Source organism: Salmo salar, chromosome 11 (assembly GCF_965601325.2).
Source record: "Salmo salar chromosome 11, fSalSal1, whole genome shotgun sequence".
In the NCBI taxonomy this organism is placed as follows: Eukaryota; Metazoa; Chordata; class Actinopteri; order Salmoniformes; family Salmonidae; genus Salmo; species Salmo salar.
In genome coordinates, this window is record NC_138301.1 from 94504507 (window position 1) to 94524169 (window position 19663).

Below are 19663 nucleotides of genomic sequence, written 5' to 3' on the forward strand. Positions count from 1 at the left end.
TGCTCCCAAGAATGCACCAGACTTGTGGAGGTCTACAATGTTTTTTCTGAGGTCTTGGCTGATTTCTTTAGATTTTCCCATGATGTCAAGCAAAGAGACACTGTGTTTGAAGGTAGGCCTTGAAATACATCCACAGGTACACCTCCAATTGACTCAAATGATGTCAATTAGCCTATCAGAAGCTTCTAAAGCCATGACACCATTTTCTGGAATTTTCCAAGCTGTTTAAAGGCACAGTCAATTTAGTGTATGTAAACTTCTGACCCAATGGAATTGTGATACAGTGAATTGTAAGTGAAATAATCTGTCTGTAAACAATTGTTGGAAAAAGTACTTGTTTCATGCACAAAGTAGGTGTCCTAACCAACTTGCCAAAACTATAGTTTGTTAACAAGAAATTTGTGGAGTGGTTGACAAACGAGTTTTAATGACGCCAACCTAAGTGTATGTACACTTCCGACTTCTACTGTACCTGTTACGAGCATTGGACATATCATGCATTTTATGAATAGTGGTATTAAATTATGTTTCCACTATGCTATATAAGACAAATTATGTCAAGTCTCTGCACCGCATATGGTATACATTTTGTTCATCAAGCATTTTCTCCACTGTAGTGGTTCCATAGCCAAGCAATTATGTAGAAACAATACAATAAAACATTAGTGAGAATACATTCTATATCACAATTTAATTGAAAGCCTTAATAATGCTTAATCATGTTCTTATGATTTGTGTAAGTTCTGCACATGATTTAACACAACCAGACAGATGAAAGGCATTGGATTGTGACTATATCCCAGGGTTATTATCGCCTTGTTGAATTACAGTTATCTTTTTCTTCATACCAGGGCTTTGTCTCAATACAATTATCTCTGTTTGTTCATGCTGTTATTTTTGCTTGTAGGTTCTTTTTTCTCCACTTACGCGGTCTCATTTTGCAACCCCAAATTACCACAATGGAGCACTGCTGAACAACAGAAAGCAACATTTTCCTCTTTCTCCTGCGCTAGGCAAAAATTGATCTGGCTATTGACCTTCGACAAATGCCAGAAGCCAGACATTTTCTTAGACGAGGAAACTGTTTTTCCACCTTTAGGAACAAGAGAGGCACACAGAAGCCTCCACTGTACCGATGTCAGACATACTGATGTTCATGCAGCCTCCTTACATCAGAGAGCAGGGCTCGATTCAAATACGTGTTCTGTTGATCAGAGGACAATTTTACATGGTGTTACTCTCTCCTCTCCCTTTCAGCAGAGATTAGGAGGAGGTAGCTATGGCAACAAGTAATTTTAGACTACATTTATGCAGCTTTTTCCCAAACATTTCATTACCTTATGGGATTAGATGGGGAAACAATTGGTGTCTGAAACAGATGCCATTTAGCTACTTACTGTCAAGTGAAATATGTTGCCACCTAATTCAAATTAAATGTGATTAAGTAAATATTCCCTTCTTGAGTAAATGTGACTACTCATTTTCCCCTTGGTTAGATTAATAATGTCTGTTGATCTATCCATAAATGTACCTTTGTTTAGGTTTATAAATGATGTATTACAGTACTTACATCACTGTATTTCCCTGTGAAGGGGAATACTGCTCTGCTTAAAATGGATGTGGTGCTTTTGTCAGAGACCAATTGTGAACATACCTGCAGTGCAAATTCAGTCAGTGCATTCCCCATCGAAAGCTCACTTCTAAGTTGTTGTTGTCTATCCTCCCAAGCAGCATACAAAATTGCTTGTGAAATTCTTCTCCCTCGCTTCAAAAAGATAAAACCAGGAGCCCTTGTTGACTCAACAATAAGTAACATTTCTCCTTAATTAATTCTACAGTAAAAAATCCAGAAGTCAGTCTATGGCAAATAAATTGTCAATTTACAGTAATTACATATCTGGACGCACACACGAACAGAATAGCAAAATGTACACTCCCTGAAAGGGAAACATAAGTGATGATAGTCTTATGAGACTGTTACTTGGTTGATAAGTGGATTGGAACGACTGAACATTTAGTCCTGTTAAGGGACCCACCACCTCCTCACTTCATTGTGCGACTTGCTAACGGGCACATTCAGTGTGGCAGTAGAGCTGAGGGGAGTGGGTGGGCGGTAATTACGACTCAGGCCCGGAGGGAAGCTGTTCCCTGCAGAGATGAAGAGACACACATGATGCCATGCCACAGGTGATAATGGACTGGTGATGTCATTGCAGCTTAACACAACTGCATCCTGCACCCCCTGATATTGGCTGTCATTTCTTGATTAATTGTTGCTTTTGAATGAGCTTCTTCTCACTCTGCATCTTTGACATGCAAACAGTTCATTGTAGGTGCTTAATGTGCAGTTTTTGACAACGTTGCAATGTGAAAAGACAAGATTTTTCTCAATGGTGCATATGGTGGTGTTCTAAAATGTAATTGAAGGTTTCCGACACTGTCAGACAATGCAAATACTAGGCTATGGATGGTTGTATCATGGGCCTTTGGTTTAATAAAATAAAGAAACGTGTAACACTAATTAGTTTGGCAAAACTTCTGTTATTCATTTGTGAAATGCAATATATTAAAGTGGTACGCTATAATTAGAATTCAGGCTCTCTAAGGTACCATAGCAATTTCAACAGATGGTCCGTTCAAGATTCCCAACAGGTTATGCTGTGTGCATACAATTGGTTGGATTTCCCTTCAACTGAATAGCATATACTTTCATTCTTAAAAAAGACAAAATCATTCAAGCAAGTTCTCTTCCATTTTTAGAGGACGGCATAAGGAAACTTAATTCAGTAGGAGTTAAATCTAGGAGAAAATATTTGGTTAAGCATTATCAGGGGAATATGGCCCAGTTATAAAAGTTATGAGGTACAGCCAGAAATAAGTAATTAGCTGGCTACAAGGAATGTCCCCCTTATACCGTCAAGCATGACACTTCAAAGTGTTATCGTCTTGTAAACAATACTAAATCATGAAATGTTTTGATCAAAAGGACATTAACAGTGCAGTGCACAGACTCACACAGGACTATGAAAACACACTAGGTTAAACCATAAATAATATTCTCCGAACAATGATTTGTTGTATTTTACTCCGTTTATTGAACAAAATATCTTACAATATCTTGGATGTACATATATACATATATCATCTTGTACTGTATGACATCACTGTGGAACTCTAACCTCTGCATTGACATTGATCATTACACTGTGCCCATCTGTTATGAACGCCGTATGGAACTATTAATACGTCATTGACTTCCAAACACATTATACAAATCTTGATATAAAGCACAAAAAATATGAATTTATCATCATCATCGAAAAGTACTCACTCTCAGGACAGAAAGATTCTTCATACAAAACATCTTTACAACTTTTTGCAGTTACCGTACACAGGTATTAAACATACCATTAAACATCCCTTCTCTTCGTACTTTAGGAGGGTATCACCTTTAGGACTTATTCTAAAACAAATAAAGCAGTGGCTGGCTGTGCCACTGTGTAGCCTCCTCTGCGGTTGGCTCCAATGTGAGTACAGCAGCGCCTCTCAAATAACGTACATGTCAGTCTTCTCCCCCTGAAGCCAATAGGTTCTCATTTTGCCTTTGCCCTGGAAAAACACAGAAATCAATAGGTGTCATCAATGGAGACGAGTGGGAGTGATGGCTACACAAAAGGGCTTCTCTTCCTTAAAGGGTGACCCTGACATTTGCAGGTCCTGTTAGAACTCATCTGACATCCCTAGAGAGTATACTACTCCACATAACCAGATATTATGGTTCTCTTTCATTTTGACAGGAGAGCACGGACATATTTTCTTCACGACACTCGTAATCTGAGAGGCCCAGAGCTCCACATCTACTGACATGCAATGCAGTCCTCCACCAAGAGAATAAACAGGATGGGAATCACAAGATCACATTTACCATTCTTTCGCATTCCGTCGTCTATCAAACAATACTGAATAAGTGAAGCCATTAAAGATAATGCTGACAACACATTCATTACTCATTGGGGCCTCACCTTCATTTCTATGTCCCCTCTTAACTGGAGATCAAAATAGCCAAACTCATCCAGCACTTCTTTGGTGGCAGAGGAGAGGTGGATCCTCAAGGCTGTGAAACACATCAATGGGACAAGAGACAAATCACAGTGAGTGTTTGTTTTTGCAGGGAGTGACACCCAGTTGCATTACATACAAGCATTTATCCTCCGCCATATGCACTGGGCAGACAATAACAATTATAATACACATGCATGTTAACCAAGTAGATCTGTCTATGTTAGGTGGTCAAAAGTAGAAATGAACAGTGAAATCCTTCCTGGTGCTGTGGAAATAGTGCCTAGAAACAGCTGACAGTGCAGTCCCAGAGGTGATTCCTACCACTATAGGATATTTGATGGTATACAGTTTTATCACTACGGATATGACATGGGTATAAGTGTTATTAACTATTTCTCAATGGACGTGAAAGCACAGAGCAGGAAATGAGCAGGAAGGGAGTGGGTTAATCAATAACGTGATGAGTCACTCACAAAACCTCCCGGCTGGCACAACACCAGTGGTCCCACTAGCACCACACCAGTTAAGAACAGCTGCCAGCAATACCAGTCCAGATAATCACTCTTAAACTACAATGACAACCTCCATCCTGTCTGTTGCTTTGTGACTATAAATATCCCATGTCTACTTTCTGTATCCCTTGACGTTTACGTTTCTTACAGGGAAGTATGTGCAAAGAGCTAGTCCACAATTTGTATAATTGGATGGTCATGGACTCTCAGACACAAGATATCAGTCAGATTTAGTTAAGACAAATAATGACGGGAACCAGTCTTTCACAACACCATTACATAAGACCAATACAACAGGGAATACTCGGTGGACGAACAACCACAAAATCCAAATCCGAGCAAATACCACATAAATAACAAATAATGAGTACTTAGTAGTCAGTGTGTGTCAACTGAAACATATTTATTTTTCCCCAATTGAATTCTACAATGTGACCATTGTTCCATGCAGCAGCATTTCGTTTGAATATTTATTTATTTAAAAAACGCTGACAGCCACTAAAATAGAACAACAGAGATCCGAATCTGTCACTCACCCTCTCCATTCGATTCCATCCGAGACGCTGTGTTGACAGTATCTCCAAATAAACAATATCTGGGCATTTTCAGACCCACCACCCCAGCACAGACAGGTCCTGCACAGAAGAAAGGCAGTGAATTATGCTGGAAATATACTCCATGGAAAACCATCATTTAAATAAAGTAGCATTTCTTTCCTTACCAGAAGCTCACATGATAAGTTAAGTGTACTTAAAAGCATGAAAGATTAGATTGAACTCAAACAAAGTGCCTGAGGGTGTTTCCTGTTTCCGGTCACAACTTGCAGACTTGTTTACGCTGCTGTGCGTTTTTGTTGCCGATCTTACTTTGATACCTGACGGTTTTTTACTTTTTCATTACCGTATATTTTTACTTTTTCCCTCACTCAACTTTTTTCATTCAACTTTTTCACCCCGGAGGTTTTATCTGGACATGGTTCGTCAGGACTTCAAACAGCCGAAGCTAAGTAACATTAACATGATGCCTTCTAATTGCAGTCGTTGTACTTATAATATACAGGAGAACGATCGCCTTACGGCAAGGATAGCTGTGCTGCAAGCCCAGCTTCAGACGCGATCGTTAGGCAAGGGTAATTTCAGTGTAGGAAAGGATGAAACAGCGTCTGTGCCACCAGTAAGTACAGATAGTAACGTTAGTATAAACCCCCTCGCACGGTCCCCGCAGCCGGACATTTTTCTCATGGCTTCTGGAGGGAAACGCTGTAGGAATGCTCAACCGGTGTCGCTTATTCAGCCGACAGAAACTTTCAACCGGTTCTCCCCATTAAGCGAGTCGGAGTCGGAGGCCGAGACTTCTCTGGTCTCTACTCCTCCCGTTGTGGGGTCTGAGACGCCGACGGCTCCCACCATTAGCTCTGACAAATTGAAAACCCTAGTCATTGGCGACTCCATTACCCGCAGTATTAGACTTAAAACTAATCATCCAGCGATCATACACTGTTTACCAGGGGGCAGGGCTACCGACGTTAAGGCTAATCTAAAGACGGTGCTGGCTAAAGCTAAAACTGGCGAGTGTAGAGAGTATAGAGATATTGTTATCCACGTCGGCACCAACGATGTTAGGATGAAACAGTCAGAGGTCACCAAGCGCAACATAGCTTCAGCGTGTAAATCAGCTAGAAAGATGTGTCGGCATCGATTAATTGTCTCTGGCCCCCTCCCAGTTAGGGGGAGTGATGAGCTCTACAGCAGAGTCTCACAACTCAATCGCTGGTTGAAAACTGTTTTCTGCCCCTCCCAAAAGATAGAATTTGTAGATAATTGGCCCTCTTTCTGGGACTCACCCACAAACAGGACCAAGCCTGGCCTGTTGAGGAGTGACGGACTCCATCCTAGCTGGAGGGGTGCTCTCATCTTATCTACGAACATAGACAGGGCTCTAACTCCTCTAGCTCCACAATGAAATAGGGTGCAGGCCAGGCAGCAGGCTGTTAGCCAGCCTGCCAGCTTAGTGGAGTCTGCCACTAGCACAGTCAGCGTAGTCAGCTCAGCTTTCCCCATTGAGACCGTGTCTGTGCCTCGATCTAGGTTGGACAAAATTAAAAATGGCGGTGTTCGCTTTAGCAATCTCACTAGTATAAAGACCTCCTCCATTCCTGCCATTATTGAAAGAGATTGTGATACCTCACATCTCAAAATTGGGTTACTTAATGTTAGATCCCTCACTTCCAAGGCAGTTATAGTCAATGAACTAATCACTGATAATAATCTTGATGTGATTGGCCTGACTGAAACATGGCTTAAGCCTGATGAATTTACTGTGTTAAATGAGGCCTCACCCCCAGGTTACATTAGTGACCATACCCCCCGTGCATCCGGCAAAGGCGGAGGTGTTGCTAACATTTACGATAGCAAATTTCAATTTACAAAAAAAAAAACAACAATGACGTTTTCGTCTTTTGAGCTTCTAGTCATGAAATCTATGCAGCCTACTCACTCACTTTTTATAGCTACTGTTTATAGGCCTCCTGGGCCATATGCAGTGTTCCTCACTGAGTTCCCTGAATTCCTATCGGATCTTGTAGTCATAGCAGATAATATTCTAATTTTTGGTGACTTTAACATTCACATGGAAAAGTCCACAGACCCACTCCAAAAGGCTTTCGGAGCCATCATCGACTCAGTGGGTTTTGTCCAACATGTCTCTGGACCTACTCACTGCCACAGTCATACTCTGGACCTAGTTTTGTCCCATGGAATAAATGTTGTGGATCTAAATGTTTTTCCTCATAATCCTGGACTATCGGACCACCATTTTATTACGTTTGCAATTGCAACAAATAATCTGCTCAGACCCCAACCAAGGAGCATTAAAAGTCGTGCTATAAATTCTCAGACAACCCAAAGATTCCTTGATGCCCTTCCAGACTGCCTCTGCCTACCCAAGGACGTCAGAGGACAAAAATCAGTTAACCACCTAACCGAGGAACTCAATTTAACCTTGCGCAATACCCTAGATGCAGTTGCACCCCTAAAAACTAAAAACATCTGTCATAAGAAACTAGCTCCCTGGTATACAGAAAATACACGAGCTCTGAAGCAAGCTTCCAGAAAATTGGAACGGAAATGGCGCCACACCAAACTGGAAGTCTTCCGACTAGCTTGGAAAGACAGTACCGTGCAGTATCGAAGAGCCCTTACTGCTGCTCGATCATCCTATTTTTCCAACTTAATTGAGGAAAATAAGAACAATCCGAAATTTCTTTTTGATACTGTCGCAAAGCTAACTAAAAAGCAGCCTTCGCAAATGGAGGATGGCTTTCACTTCAGCAGTAATAAATTTATGAACTTCTTTGAGGAAAAGATCATGATCATTAGAAAGCAAATTACAGACTCCTCTTTAAATCTGGGTATTCCTCCAAAGCTCCATTGTCCTGAGTCTGCACAACTCTGCCAGGACCTAGGATCAAGGGAGATACTAAAGTGTTTTAGTACTATATCTCTTGACGCAATGATGAAAATAATCATGGCCTCCAAACCCTCAAGCTGCATACTGGACCCTATTCCAACTAAACTACTGAAAGAGCTGCTTCCTGTGCTTGGCCCTCCTATGTTGAACATAATAAACGGCTCTCTATCCACCGGATGTGTACCAAGCTCACTAAAAGTGGCAGTAATAAAGCCTCTCTTGAAAAAGCCGAATCTTGATCCAGAAATTATAAAAAACTATCGGCCTATATCGAATCTTCCATTCCTCTCCAAAATTTTAGAAAAAGCTGTTGCACAGCAACTGACTGCCTTCCTGAAGACAAACAATGTATACGAAACGCTTCAGTCTGGTTTTAGACCCCATCATAGCACTGAGACTGCACTTGTGAAGGTGGTAAATGACCTTTTAATGACGTCAGACCGAGGCTCTGCATCTGTCCTCGTGCTCCTAGATCTTAGTGCCGCTTTTGATACCATCGATCACCACATTCTTTTGGAGAGATTGGAAACCCAAATTGGTCTACATGGACAAGTTCTGGCCTGGTTTAGATCTTATCTGTCGGAAAGATATCAGTTTGTCTCTGTGAATGGTTTGTCCTCTGACAAATCAATTGTAAATTTCGGTGTTCCTCAAGGTTCCGTTTTAGGACCACTATTGTTTTCACTATATATTTTACCTCTTGGGGATGTCATTCGAAAACATAATGTTAAATTTCACTGCTATGCAGACGACACACAGCTGTACATTTCAATGAAACATGGTGAAGCCCCAAAATTGCCCTCGCTAGAAGCCTGTGTTTCAGACATAAAGAAGTGGATGGCTGCAAACTTTCTACTTTTAAACTCGGACAAAACAGAGATGCTTGTTCTAGGTCCCAAGAAACAAAGAGATCTTCTGTTGAATCTGACAATTAATCTGGATGGTTGTACAGTCGTCTCAAATAAAACTGTGAAGGACCTCGGCGTTACTCTGGACCCTGATCTCTCTTTTGAAGAACATATCAAGACTGTTTCAAGGACAGCTTTTTTCCATCTACGTAACATTGCAAAAATCAGAAATTTTCTGTCCAAAAATGACGCAGAAAAATTAATCCATGCTTTTGTTACTTCTAGGCTGGACTACTGCAATGCTCTACTTTCCGGCTACCCGGATAAAGCACTAAATAAACTTCAGTTAGTGCTAAATACGGCTGCTAGAATCCTGACTAGAACCAAAAAATTTGATCATATTACTCCAGTGTTAGCCTCCCTACACTGGCTTCCTGTTAAGGCAAGGGCTGATTTCAAGGTTTTACTGCTAACCTACAAAGCATTACATGGGCTTGCTCCTACCTATCTTTCCGATTTGGTCCTGCCGTACATACCTACACGTACGCTACGGTCACAAGACGCAGGCCTCCTAATTGTCCCTAGAATTTCTAAGCAAACGGCTGGAGGTAGGGCTTTCTCCTATAGAGCTCCATTTTTATGGAATGGTCTGCCTACCAATGTGAGAGACGCAGACTCAGTCTCAACCTTTAAGTCTTTACTGAAGACTTATCTCTTCAGTAGGTCCTATGATTAAGTATAGTCTGGCCCAGGAGTGTGAAGGTGAACGGAAAGGCTGGAGCAACGAACCGCCCTTGCTGTCTCTGCCTTGCCGGTTCCCCTCTTTCCACTGGGATTCTCTGCCTCTAACCCTTTTACAGAGGCTGAGTCACTGGCCTACTGGTGTTCTTCCATGCCGTCCATGGGAGGGGTGCGTCACTTGAGTGGGTTGAGTCACTGACGTGGTCTTCCTGTCTGGGTTGGCGCCTCCCCCCCCCCCCCTTGGGTTGTGCCATGGCGGAGATCGTTGTGGGCTATACTCGGCCTTGTCTTAGGACGGTAAGTTGGTGGTTGGAGACATCCCTCTAGTGGTGTGGGGGCTGTGCTTTGGCAAAGTGGGTGGGGTTATATCCTGCCTGTTTGGCCCTGTCCGGGGGTATCATCGGATGGGGCCACAGTGTCTTCTGATCCCTCCTGTCTCAGCCTCCAGTAGTTATGCTGCAGTAGTTTATGTGTCGGGGGGCTAGGGTCAGTCTGTTACATCTGGAGTATTTCTCTTGTCTTATCCGGTGTCCTGTGTGTATTTAAATATGCTCTCTCTAATTCTCTCTTTCTCTCTTTCTGTCTTTCTCTCGGAGGACCTGAGCCCTAGGACCATGCCTCAGGACTACCTGGTATGATGACTCCTTGCTGTCCCCAGTCCACCTGGCCGTGCTGCTGCTCCAGTTTCAACTGTTCTGCCTGCGGCTATGGAACCCTGACCTGTTCACCGGACGTGCTTGTTGCACCCTCGACAACTACTATGATTATTATTATTTGACCATGCTGGTCATTTATGAACATTTTAACATTTTGACCATGTTCTGTTATAATATCCACCCTGCACAGCCAGAAGAGGACTGGCCACCCCTCATAGCCTGGTTCCTCTCTAGGTTTCTTCCTAGGTTTTTGGCCTTTCTAGGGAGTTTTTCCTAGGGAGTTTTTCCTAGCCACCGTGCTTCTTTCACATGCTTTGCTTGCTGTTTGGGGTTTTAGGCTGGGTTTCTGTACAGCACTTTGAGAATATCAGCTGATGTACGAAGGGCTATATAAAAATAAATTTGATTTGAAACAACGCATGCACAAAATGATGGGATTGAGCACCTCCCACGCAGACTGTTGAAAGACCTATCAGTGATGTTCATGTCAAGTGTTTGAATAAGAATATTATACTGTACATTCTGCCTGCATGAGATAATGTCTGAGAACTATGGACAAAAAAACCTCTGAAAAGCTTGACCTGATCTGCCTGAGCGTGCAACACTGCCTGTACTTGTTCAAATATTGTCACTACTGGAGAAATTGCCAGAGATTTCTTAACTGAAATACAGTATGTCCTGAAACCTAGATATTGTAATCAACGGTCATAACCATTCAAAACAGTTTATAAAAATGACTAAGCAAAAGCCCCATGCGATCATGAAGCAGGAATAGGCAGGATACATAAGTGGGCAATTGAATCACAGATGAGTTCTTGGCTAGTCGACTATTTGCTACAGTGATAAAAATAAAACGTTTTATCATTTAAACATTTTTACTCAGTAGGGGTCTCAACTTACTGTTGAGAGTTAGAATAATAGAATGTGCAATTTCAAAACTTGGTTGTGCATCAGCGATCACATAATTAGCCCATATCAGCAAAAAATGTTTTATTGGTAAGTTAGTCTAGCGGCCAGCTATCTAAACTTGTAGTCAGTTATCATATTAAAAACGGCAAACATTTTCCTCCACCCTATGGCAAAATGTGTAGAATTGCAGGAAATTAGCTGTAAAACTGCACATTTTTTCTCTCCGCTCCATGGAAAAATGTGTAGAATTGCATGAAATGAGTTAGAAAATTGCAAAATCTTCTCCACGCCCAATGGCAAAACAAGTAGAATTGCAGGAAATGTACTTTAAAACCCATGAGGCACTGCGACCCCTCATGAGTAGTTTTTTTTTGTGGCCCCCACCTCCATCAAAGTTGCCCTTACCTGATTTACAATATAATAAATAGTGTGTCATAACATAGTTAAGCTATTTGTCATAGAATTAAATAAACTGTCAATGGCTAGGGCAGATCATGTAACATTTAGGAGGTATTGAAAGATTGAAGTTTTATATGATTTATTCAAGTTTTATTAGGCGGTAACTAGTAGAAGCCAAGGATTGGGAGTAGGATTGGGCAGTGCCCAAAGACACAGATTAATTCAATTGGACACAACCCTTTTTTTTTTTTTTTTAACTGCCAGCTTCCAACAGTAGTTAAGCATAAAACATTTTAACAATAATTCCAAACTCCGTGTGAAATGATACCTGTGTGGATTCCTATCCTTAGCCGTAGCTGGTCTTGGGGTCTGTGTCGAATCTTGAATGTTTTCACCTGTTCTAGTAAGGCTAAGGACATCCCAGCAATCTCTCTTGCGTGGAGTTTACCATTCCTTACCGGAAGCCCTGACACCACCATGTACGCATCACCAATGGTCTCCACCTGAGATATACAAGACAACGTGTCAGCAGGTAAAACAGGTGATTATATCACTGGTTGAAAATAACAAAAAACGTGATTACTCTGACTTACCTTGTACACATCAAAATTATCGATGATGGCATCAAAGCAAGTGTAAAGATCATTCAGCACCGTCACAACCTACGGAGAATTTAAAAATACTTTAGGTACAGTACTCAGGTAAACTACAAACAATTGTTTTAAGGTTAAAACGATTGGAAACACCACCACTAAAAGCATATTGCCGTTACTCTTCTGCTCCCTCAGTCTCTATTTCAGAAATACTTCATTTAGCTAGTGGCAAACTTTTGTGAAACGAAGCAATTTCAAAGAAAGTGCCCAAAGATAGTAAATTCCACTTTGTGCGTTCATGAGGCATGTTTCATTTGGTTTGCCCCTGTGATTGACGGAGATGTGTTTCTGCATGAACTCCCAATGATTCCCCCAGTCAGATGAAAACATGTGTCTGTTCCCCGCCTTGGGCCACTTCCCAGAACCTCAGATTACTGAGAAACGCATTTGCATAAGTAAAACAATGCAACAGACTAAATACTGGGAACACATTTTCAAAAGAAGGATTCAGAATTTTAAGATAAATAATTACGTAAAATATCAGCTGTTTACTCAAAAGAAGATATGAAGTGTCATGTTCTCATTCGTCAAACGGCTGTTGTAATGCCCCTGAGTAACTATTAGTTAGGAGATTCAGTGTGCTCATGGAGAGAAATGGGGCTCAGAAAACTATTTCAGTTCTAGTTTATATATTTTTTTATTTCACCTTTATTTAACCAGGTAGGCCAGTTGAGAACAAGTTCTCATTTACAACTGCTACCTGGCCAAGATAAAGCAAAGCAGTGCGACACAAACAACAGAGTTACACATGGGATAAAAAAACACAGTCAATAACACAATAGAAAAATCTATATACAGTGTGTGCAAATGTAGTAAGATTAGGGAGATAGCGATAAATAGGACATACTGGCGAAATAATTACATTATAGCAATTAAACACTGGAGTGATAGATAGTGCAGAAGATGAATGTGCAAGTAGAGATACTGGGGTGCAAAAGAGCAAAAAAATAAATAACAATATGGGGATGAGGTAGTTGGGTGTGCTATTTACAGATGGGCTGTGAACAGGTGCACTGATCGCTAAGCTGCTCTGACAGCTGATGCTTAAAGTTAGTGAGGGAGATATAAGACTCTAGCTTCAGTGATTTTTGCAATTCGTTCCAGTCATTGGCAGCAGAGAACTGGAAGGAAAGGTGGCCAAAGGAGGAGTTGGCTTTGGGGATGACCAGTGAAATATACCTGCTGGAGCGTGTGCTGCTATGGTGACCAGTGAGCTGAGATAAGGGGCTTTACCTAGCAACGACTTATAGATGACCTGGAGCCAGTGGGTTTGGCGACGGATATGAAGTGAGGGCCAGCCAACGAGAGCATACAGGTCGCAGTGGTGGGTAGTATATGGGGCTTTGGTGACAAAACGGATGGCACTGTGATAGACTGCATCCAATTTGCTGAGTAGAGTGTTGGAGGCTATTTTGTAAATGACATCACCGAAGTCAAGGATCGGTAGGATAGTCAGTTTTACGAGGGTATGTTTGGCAGCATGAGTCAAGGAGGCTATGTTGCGGAATAGGAAGCTGATTCTAGATTTAATTTTGGATTGGAGATGCTTAATGTGAGTCTGGAAGGAGGATTTACAGTCTAACCAGACACCTAGGTATTTGTAGTTGTTCACATATTCTAAGTCAGAACCGTCCAGAGTAGTGATGTTAGACTGGCGGGCGGATGCGGGCAGCGATCGGTTGAAGAGCATGCATTTAGTTTTACTTGCATTTAAGAGCAGTTGGAGGCCACGGAAGGAGAGTTTTTGGCATTGAAGCTCGTCTGGAAGTTTGTTAACACAGTGTCCAAAGAAGGGCCAGAAGTATACAGAATAGTGTCGTCTGCGTAGAGGTGGATCAGAGAATCACCAGCGGCAAGAGCGACATCATTGATGTATACAGAGAAAAGTGTAGGCCCAAGAATTGAACCCTGTGGCACCCCCATAGAGACTGCCAGAGGTCCGGACAACAGGCTCTCCGATTTGACACACTGAACTCTATCTGAGAAGTAGTTGGTGAACCAGGCGAGGCAGTCATTTGAGAAACCAAGGCTGTTGATTCTGCCGATAAGAATGCGGTAATTGACAGTCGAAAGCCTTGGCCATGTCGATGAAGACGGCTGCACAGTATTGTCTTTTATCGATGGCGGTTATGATATCGTTTAGGACCTTGAGCTTGGCTGAGGTGCATCCATGACCCGCTCTGAAACCAGATTGCATAGTGGAGAAGGTACGGTGGGATTCTAAATGTTCGGTGATCTGTTTGTTATCTGTAGCTGAAGTTTCAGATGGGCTTATCATTATTTGTTAAACCATTTCGACTTAATCTAATATTTCATTATATACAGTACCAGTCAAAAGTTTGAACACACCTACCCATTCAATAGTAACCAGATAAGTATTAAACAAATCAAAAACATATTTAATATTTGAGATTCTTCAAAAGTAGCCACCTTTTTGAATTTAATTTATTTTGAGCTACAGATATTTACAACAAAATGCACAATGTGGACCCAGAGGATATCAAAGTATTAATTAAAACGCTTATTTCCAAAGTGGTCCTTGATGGTAAAAACAATAACATGATTAAAAGAGAAGAGAAAATTACAAACAACCATAAATACATTCATTTATTTTGACATGCTAAAAAGTGGCACTATTCACTGCACTTCTCCCTAACCTTAAAAATCAACCATATTCATTTCACATTAAAACAATCTATTAATTGCGCATCATACCGATCCTTCAAATAATACACCTGACCAGCAGTAGGGGCACAAGGGGCAGTGGAGTGGTTTCCCTTACTTAGACAACATTGTCCAAATTAAAAAACAATGCCTTCTTTTTAAAGCCATTATTTATTTGCTTGATCTCCAAGGGAAGGCTATTCCATAGACAAATGCCTGTATGGAAGAAAGTGCTCCTCGCAGTACTGTTTACTCTTGGGATTTTACAAGACATAACACTAGCTCTGGTATTGTGATTGTGTTGATTATAGACCATATCAATGTGGTTTTTCATGTAACCTGGGGCACGGTCATTTAAAATGTCAAACATATGATTAAGTTGAAGTTGGTCCACTCTGGACTCCAAAGGCAACAAGCCCACCTCCCTGAACTCTTGTACCCCTATGTGGATCCTAGGGGGGACATTCAGCATATACCTGATAACATTATTTTGCATGACCTGCATTCTCTTTTTTAGCTTTTTTATAGCCCACTATACCAAGCAGAGCAGTCAAAATCAATATGAAACTGAATCAAGGTTGAGACAAGCAGTTTCTTAACTTTAATGTTAAAATATCTAGTGTTTACGATATCAAAATTTGAATTTGTTTGCCATTTTAGAAAGAATTTTAGCAGCAATCAGGTCTCCAGAAAGGGATTGATCTAAGGACACACCAAGATAAGTTACATAGGTTTTAGATTCAATCTCCTTGCCAGTACAGTTTACTGTTATCTTGTCAGCCCTAAGCAAGTTACGTTTATTTCCAAACAAAATAGATACATTTTTCCCAAATGACATGACAATTTGTTGTCAGACAACCGATCTCTAACAAAATGCAATTCCTGTATCCTTCCCTGATACCAGTGTGGCTGAGTCATCAGCATAAAGCAGGAGTTTTGCACTTCACTGTATCTGGCATATCATTAACATATATAAGAAATAAGAGAGGCCCTAAAATTTATCCCTGCGGTGCTCCACAGGATATTTCTTTGGCCTCTGACAGAACATCACCAACATTACATACTTGTGTTCTGTTGGTCAGATAAGACCTAAACCAATTCACTGCTACATCATTTAGACCCATGCATTTCAGTTTCATCAGGAAAATATCATAGTCTACAGTGATAAAAGCATTCTGCAAGTCTAACATGACAATACCTGTACAGTTCCCCTTCTCACTTTCCTGCTTAATGTGGTCAAAAAGGTGGATACGGCAACTATCAGTGGACTGAGCTATTATAAAGCCAGATTGTAGTTCATAAAGTAGTTTGTGCTCAAGAAGGTATCCCTCAAGTTGATTAAAAAGAAATCTCTCAACAACTTTGGATGAGGTGCTAAGGATTGACCCAGGCCTGTAGTTTCCTACATTTATTTTACTGCTCTTCTTGTGGAGTGGAACCCCCCAAGCTATTTTGAGATCCTTGGGAAATGTACCACTACTAATAGAAAGGTTTACAATATGTGTTATCATTTTAGCAGTGACAAAAGCACTATCCTTTATGAATCTTGCAGGAAGATTATTCAGCCCAATTGCTTTGTTTGTGCTCATTAAGCATAGTAGATTGGAAACTTTGTCCTCTGTTACCATGCACAGCTCAAACAAATCATTTGTGATATCTTTGCTATGGTAAAAGTTATTAATGAAAGACTGGCCATAGTGTCCAGAGCAGATGGGTAACTTCTTAACCAGAGATGAGGCTATAGTGGTAAAAAATGTGGTAAAATAATTTGCAACCTTTACCTGCTGATAGCATAAAACATCATCAATATCCAGGCCAATACTAGAGGATTTTACCTTATGGGGAGTTTTTAAGCCAATGTCCTTTATAATTTTCCACAGTTTACGAGGCTGATGTAAGTTGTCAGTAACGACATATACCCTTTGCTTTGAAGACAGCTACTGTATGCACACTCTTTGTATTCTCTCAACCAGCTTCATGAGGTAGTCACCTGGAATGCATTTCAATTAACAGGTGTGCATTGTTAAAAGTTAATTTGTGGAATTTCTTTCCTTAATGTGTTTGAGCCAATCAGTTGTGTGGTGACAAGGTAGGGGTGGTATATACAGGATTGCCCTATTTGGTAAAAGACCAAGTCCATATTATGGCAAGAACAGCTCAAATAAGCAGAGAGAAATGACAGCCAATCATTACTTTAAAGACTTGAAGGTCAGTCAATACGGAAAATGTAAAGTTTCTTCAAGTACAGTCGCAAAAACCATCAAGCGCTATGATGAAACTGGCTCTCATGAAGACTGCCACAGGAAAGGAAGACCCAGAGTTACCGCTGCTGCAGAGGATATGTTCATTAGAGTTACCAGCCTCAGAAATTGCAGTCCAAATAAATGCTTCACAGAGTTCAAGTAACAGACATCTCAACATCAACTGTTCAGAGAAGACTGTGAAAATCAGGCCTTCATGGTCAAATTGCTGCAAAGAAAACACTACTAAAAGACACCAATAAGAAGAAGACTTACTTGGGCCAAGAAACACGAGCGATGGACATTTTTGGTTCCATTTGAGATTTTTGGTTCCAACCACTGTATCTTTGTGAGACACAGAGTAGGTGAACGTATTATCTCTGCATGAAGCATGGAGGAGGAGTTGTGATGGTGTTTTGCTGGTGACACTGGCTGTGATTTATTGAGAATTCAAGGCACAGTTAACTTCTCTGGGCTAGGTGGGACGTGACCGTCCCACACTATTCAACAGCCAGTGAAATAGCATGGCGCGAAATACAAAACAGCAAAAATCTCAATTTAATTTTCTCAAACAATCAACTATTTTACACCATTTTAAAAGACTCTCGTTAATCTAACCACATTGTCCGATTTCAAAAAGGCTTTACGGCGAAATAATAAAATTAGATTATGTTAGGACATAAACTTCACAAGAAAATCCACACAGCCATTTTCCAAGCAAGGACAGGCATCACAAAAACCAAAAGACCAGCTAAAATATTCACTAACCTTTGATGATCTTCATCAGATGGCACTCATAGGACTTCATGTTATACAATACATGTATGTTTTGCTCAATAAAGTTCATATTTATATCCAAAAACAGCATTTTACATTGGCGCGTGATGTTCAGAAAATGTATTCCCACCAAACCTTCCGGTGAATGTGCACATCAATTTACAAAAATACTCATCATAAATGTTGATAAAATGTACAACATTTATTGAAAGAATTATAGATACACTACTCCTTGACGCAACCGCTTTGTCAGATTTCAAAATAACTTTACGGAGAAAGCACATTGTTCAATATTCTGAGTACATAGCTCAGCCATCGAAGCAAGCTATACAGCTACCCGCCAAGTTCTGGCATCAACAAAACTCTGAATTAGTATTATAAATATTCTCTTACCTTTGCTGATCTTCGTCAGAATGCACTCCGAGGACTCCTACTTCCACAAGAAATGTTTGTTTTGTTCGAAATACTCCATATTTATGTCCAAATACCTCCGTTTTGTTCGTGCGTTCAGATCACTATCCAAAGGCATAACGCGCGAGCGCAGTACCAGAGACGAAAAGTAAAAAATGTTCCATTACTGGTCGTAGAAACATGTCAAACGTTGTTTACAATCAATCCTTAGGGTATTTTTTAACATAAAACGTCGATAATATTCCAACCGGACAATAGCGTATTCATTCAAGAAAAAAAAGGAGGAGGGGCGCCCTGTCGGGCTCGCACATCACCAAGCCCTTTGTCCATAGGCAGTCCACTCATTGACTGAGCTACTATTCTCTGCCCAGTAACAGGAGAATGATGGAAAAACTTTCTACGGCTGTTGACAGCCTATGGAAGCCTTAGAAAGTGCAACGTGACCCCACAGACACTGTAGTTTCGATAGGGATTCAAAAGAAGAACTACAATTCTCAGATTTCCACACTTCCTGGTTGGATTTTTCTCAGGTTTTTGCCTGCCATATGAGTTCTGTTATACTCACAGACATCATTCTAACAGTTTTAGAAACTTCAGAGTGTTTTCTATCCAAATCTAATAATATGCAAATATTTGACTCTGGGCCCAAGTATTAGGAAGTTTACTCTGGGCACACTTTTCATCCGAAATCGAAAATACTGCCCCCTATACCCTAAAAAGTTAACCAGCATGGCTACCACAGCATTCTGCAGCAATACACCATCCCATCTGGTTTGTGCTCAGTGGGAATATCATTTGTTTTTCAACAGGACAATGACCCAACACGCCTCCAGGATGTGTAAGGGTTATTTGACCAAGAAGGAGAGTGATGTACTGCTGCATCAGATGACCTGACCTCCACAATCACAAACCCAAATTGAACCAGGTTGTCTCAGTTGCGACACAATATTCGCATCATGAAAAATAATTGCCAAAATGCAATCTGGAAAACTATTTTTATGCTATACAGATACTAAATGTAGCAATTATATGACAAGGGAACAACATTCCCACCTCTTTCATTGTAAATAATAAAATTTTGCCCATAATCGTGATAAAGAATCTTAATAAACTCACTGGTTTAAGACCACAAAATTAACCAAAATAGTACTGCTAACAGAACTATATGGAAAATATTGTGATTGAAGACTTTTTTTTCCTAAATCAAATTATTTTAAAATGTAACCTCATAATTTCTACACACTTTCTACTTGGTTTAAGTTGCTTCAATTCAGACTTCAGTAATTTTATTTTTTACTCTGACACCCGCAAGCCACTCAAAAC

At 40.7% G+C, this 19663-nt stretch overlaps 1 protein-coding gene across 1 annotated transcript in view; it reads right to left on the minus strand.

Annotated features, from left to right (window-relative positions):
- Positions 1-3071: 3071 nt before the first annotated feature.
- The window catches only part of npr2 (natriuretic peptide receptor 2), a 50105-nt gene continuing 33513 nt past the window's right edge, over positions 3072-19663 (minus strand). Inside the window, exons 18-22 of the mRNA XM_014128815.3 lie at positions 12189-12257; positions 11924-12098; positions 5111-5209; positions 4023-4114; positions 3072-3609 (exon numbers count right to left, since the gene is read on the minus strand). Of these exons, the coding sequence (XP_013984290.1) occupies positions 3547-3609; positions 4023-4114; positions 5111-5209; positions 11924-12098; positions 12189-12257 (498 nt within the window). The 3' untranslated portion in view covers positions 3072-3546. The remainder of the gene's footprint in view (positions 3610-4022; positions 4115-5110; positions 5210-11923; positions 12099-12188; positions 12258-19663) is intronic.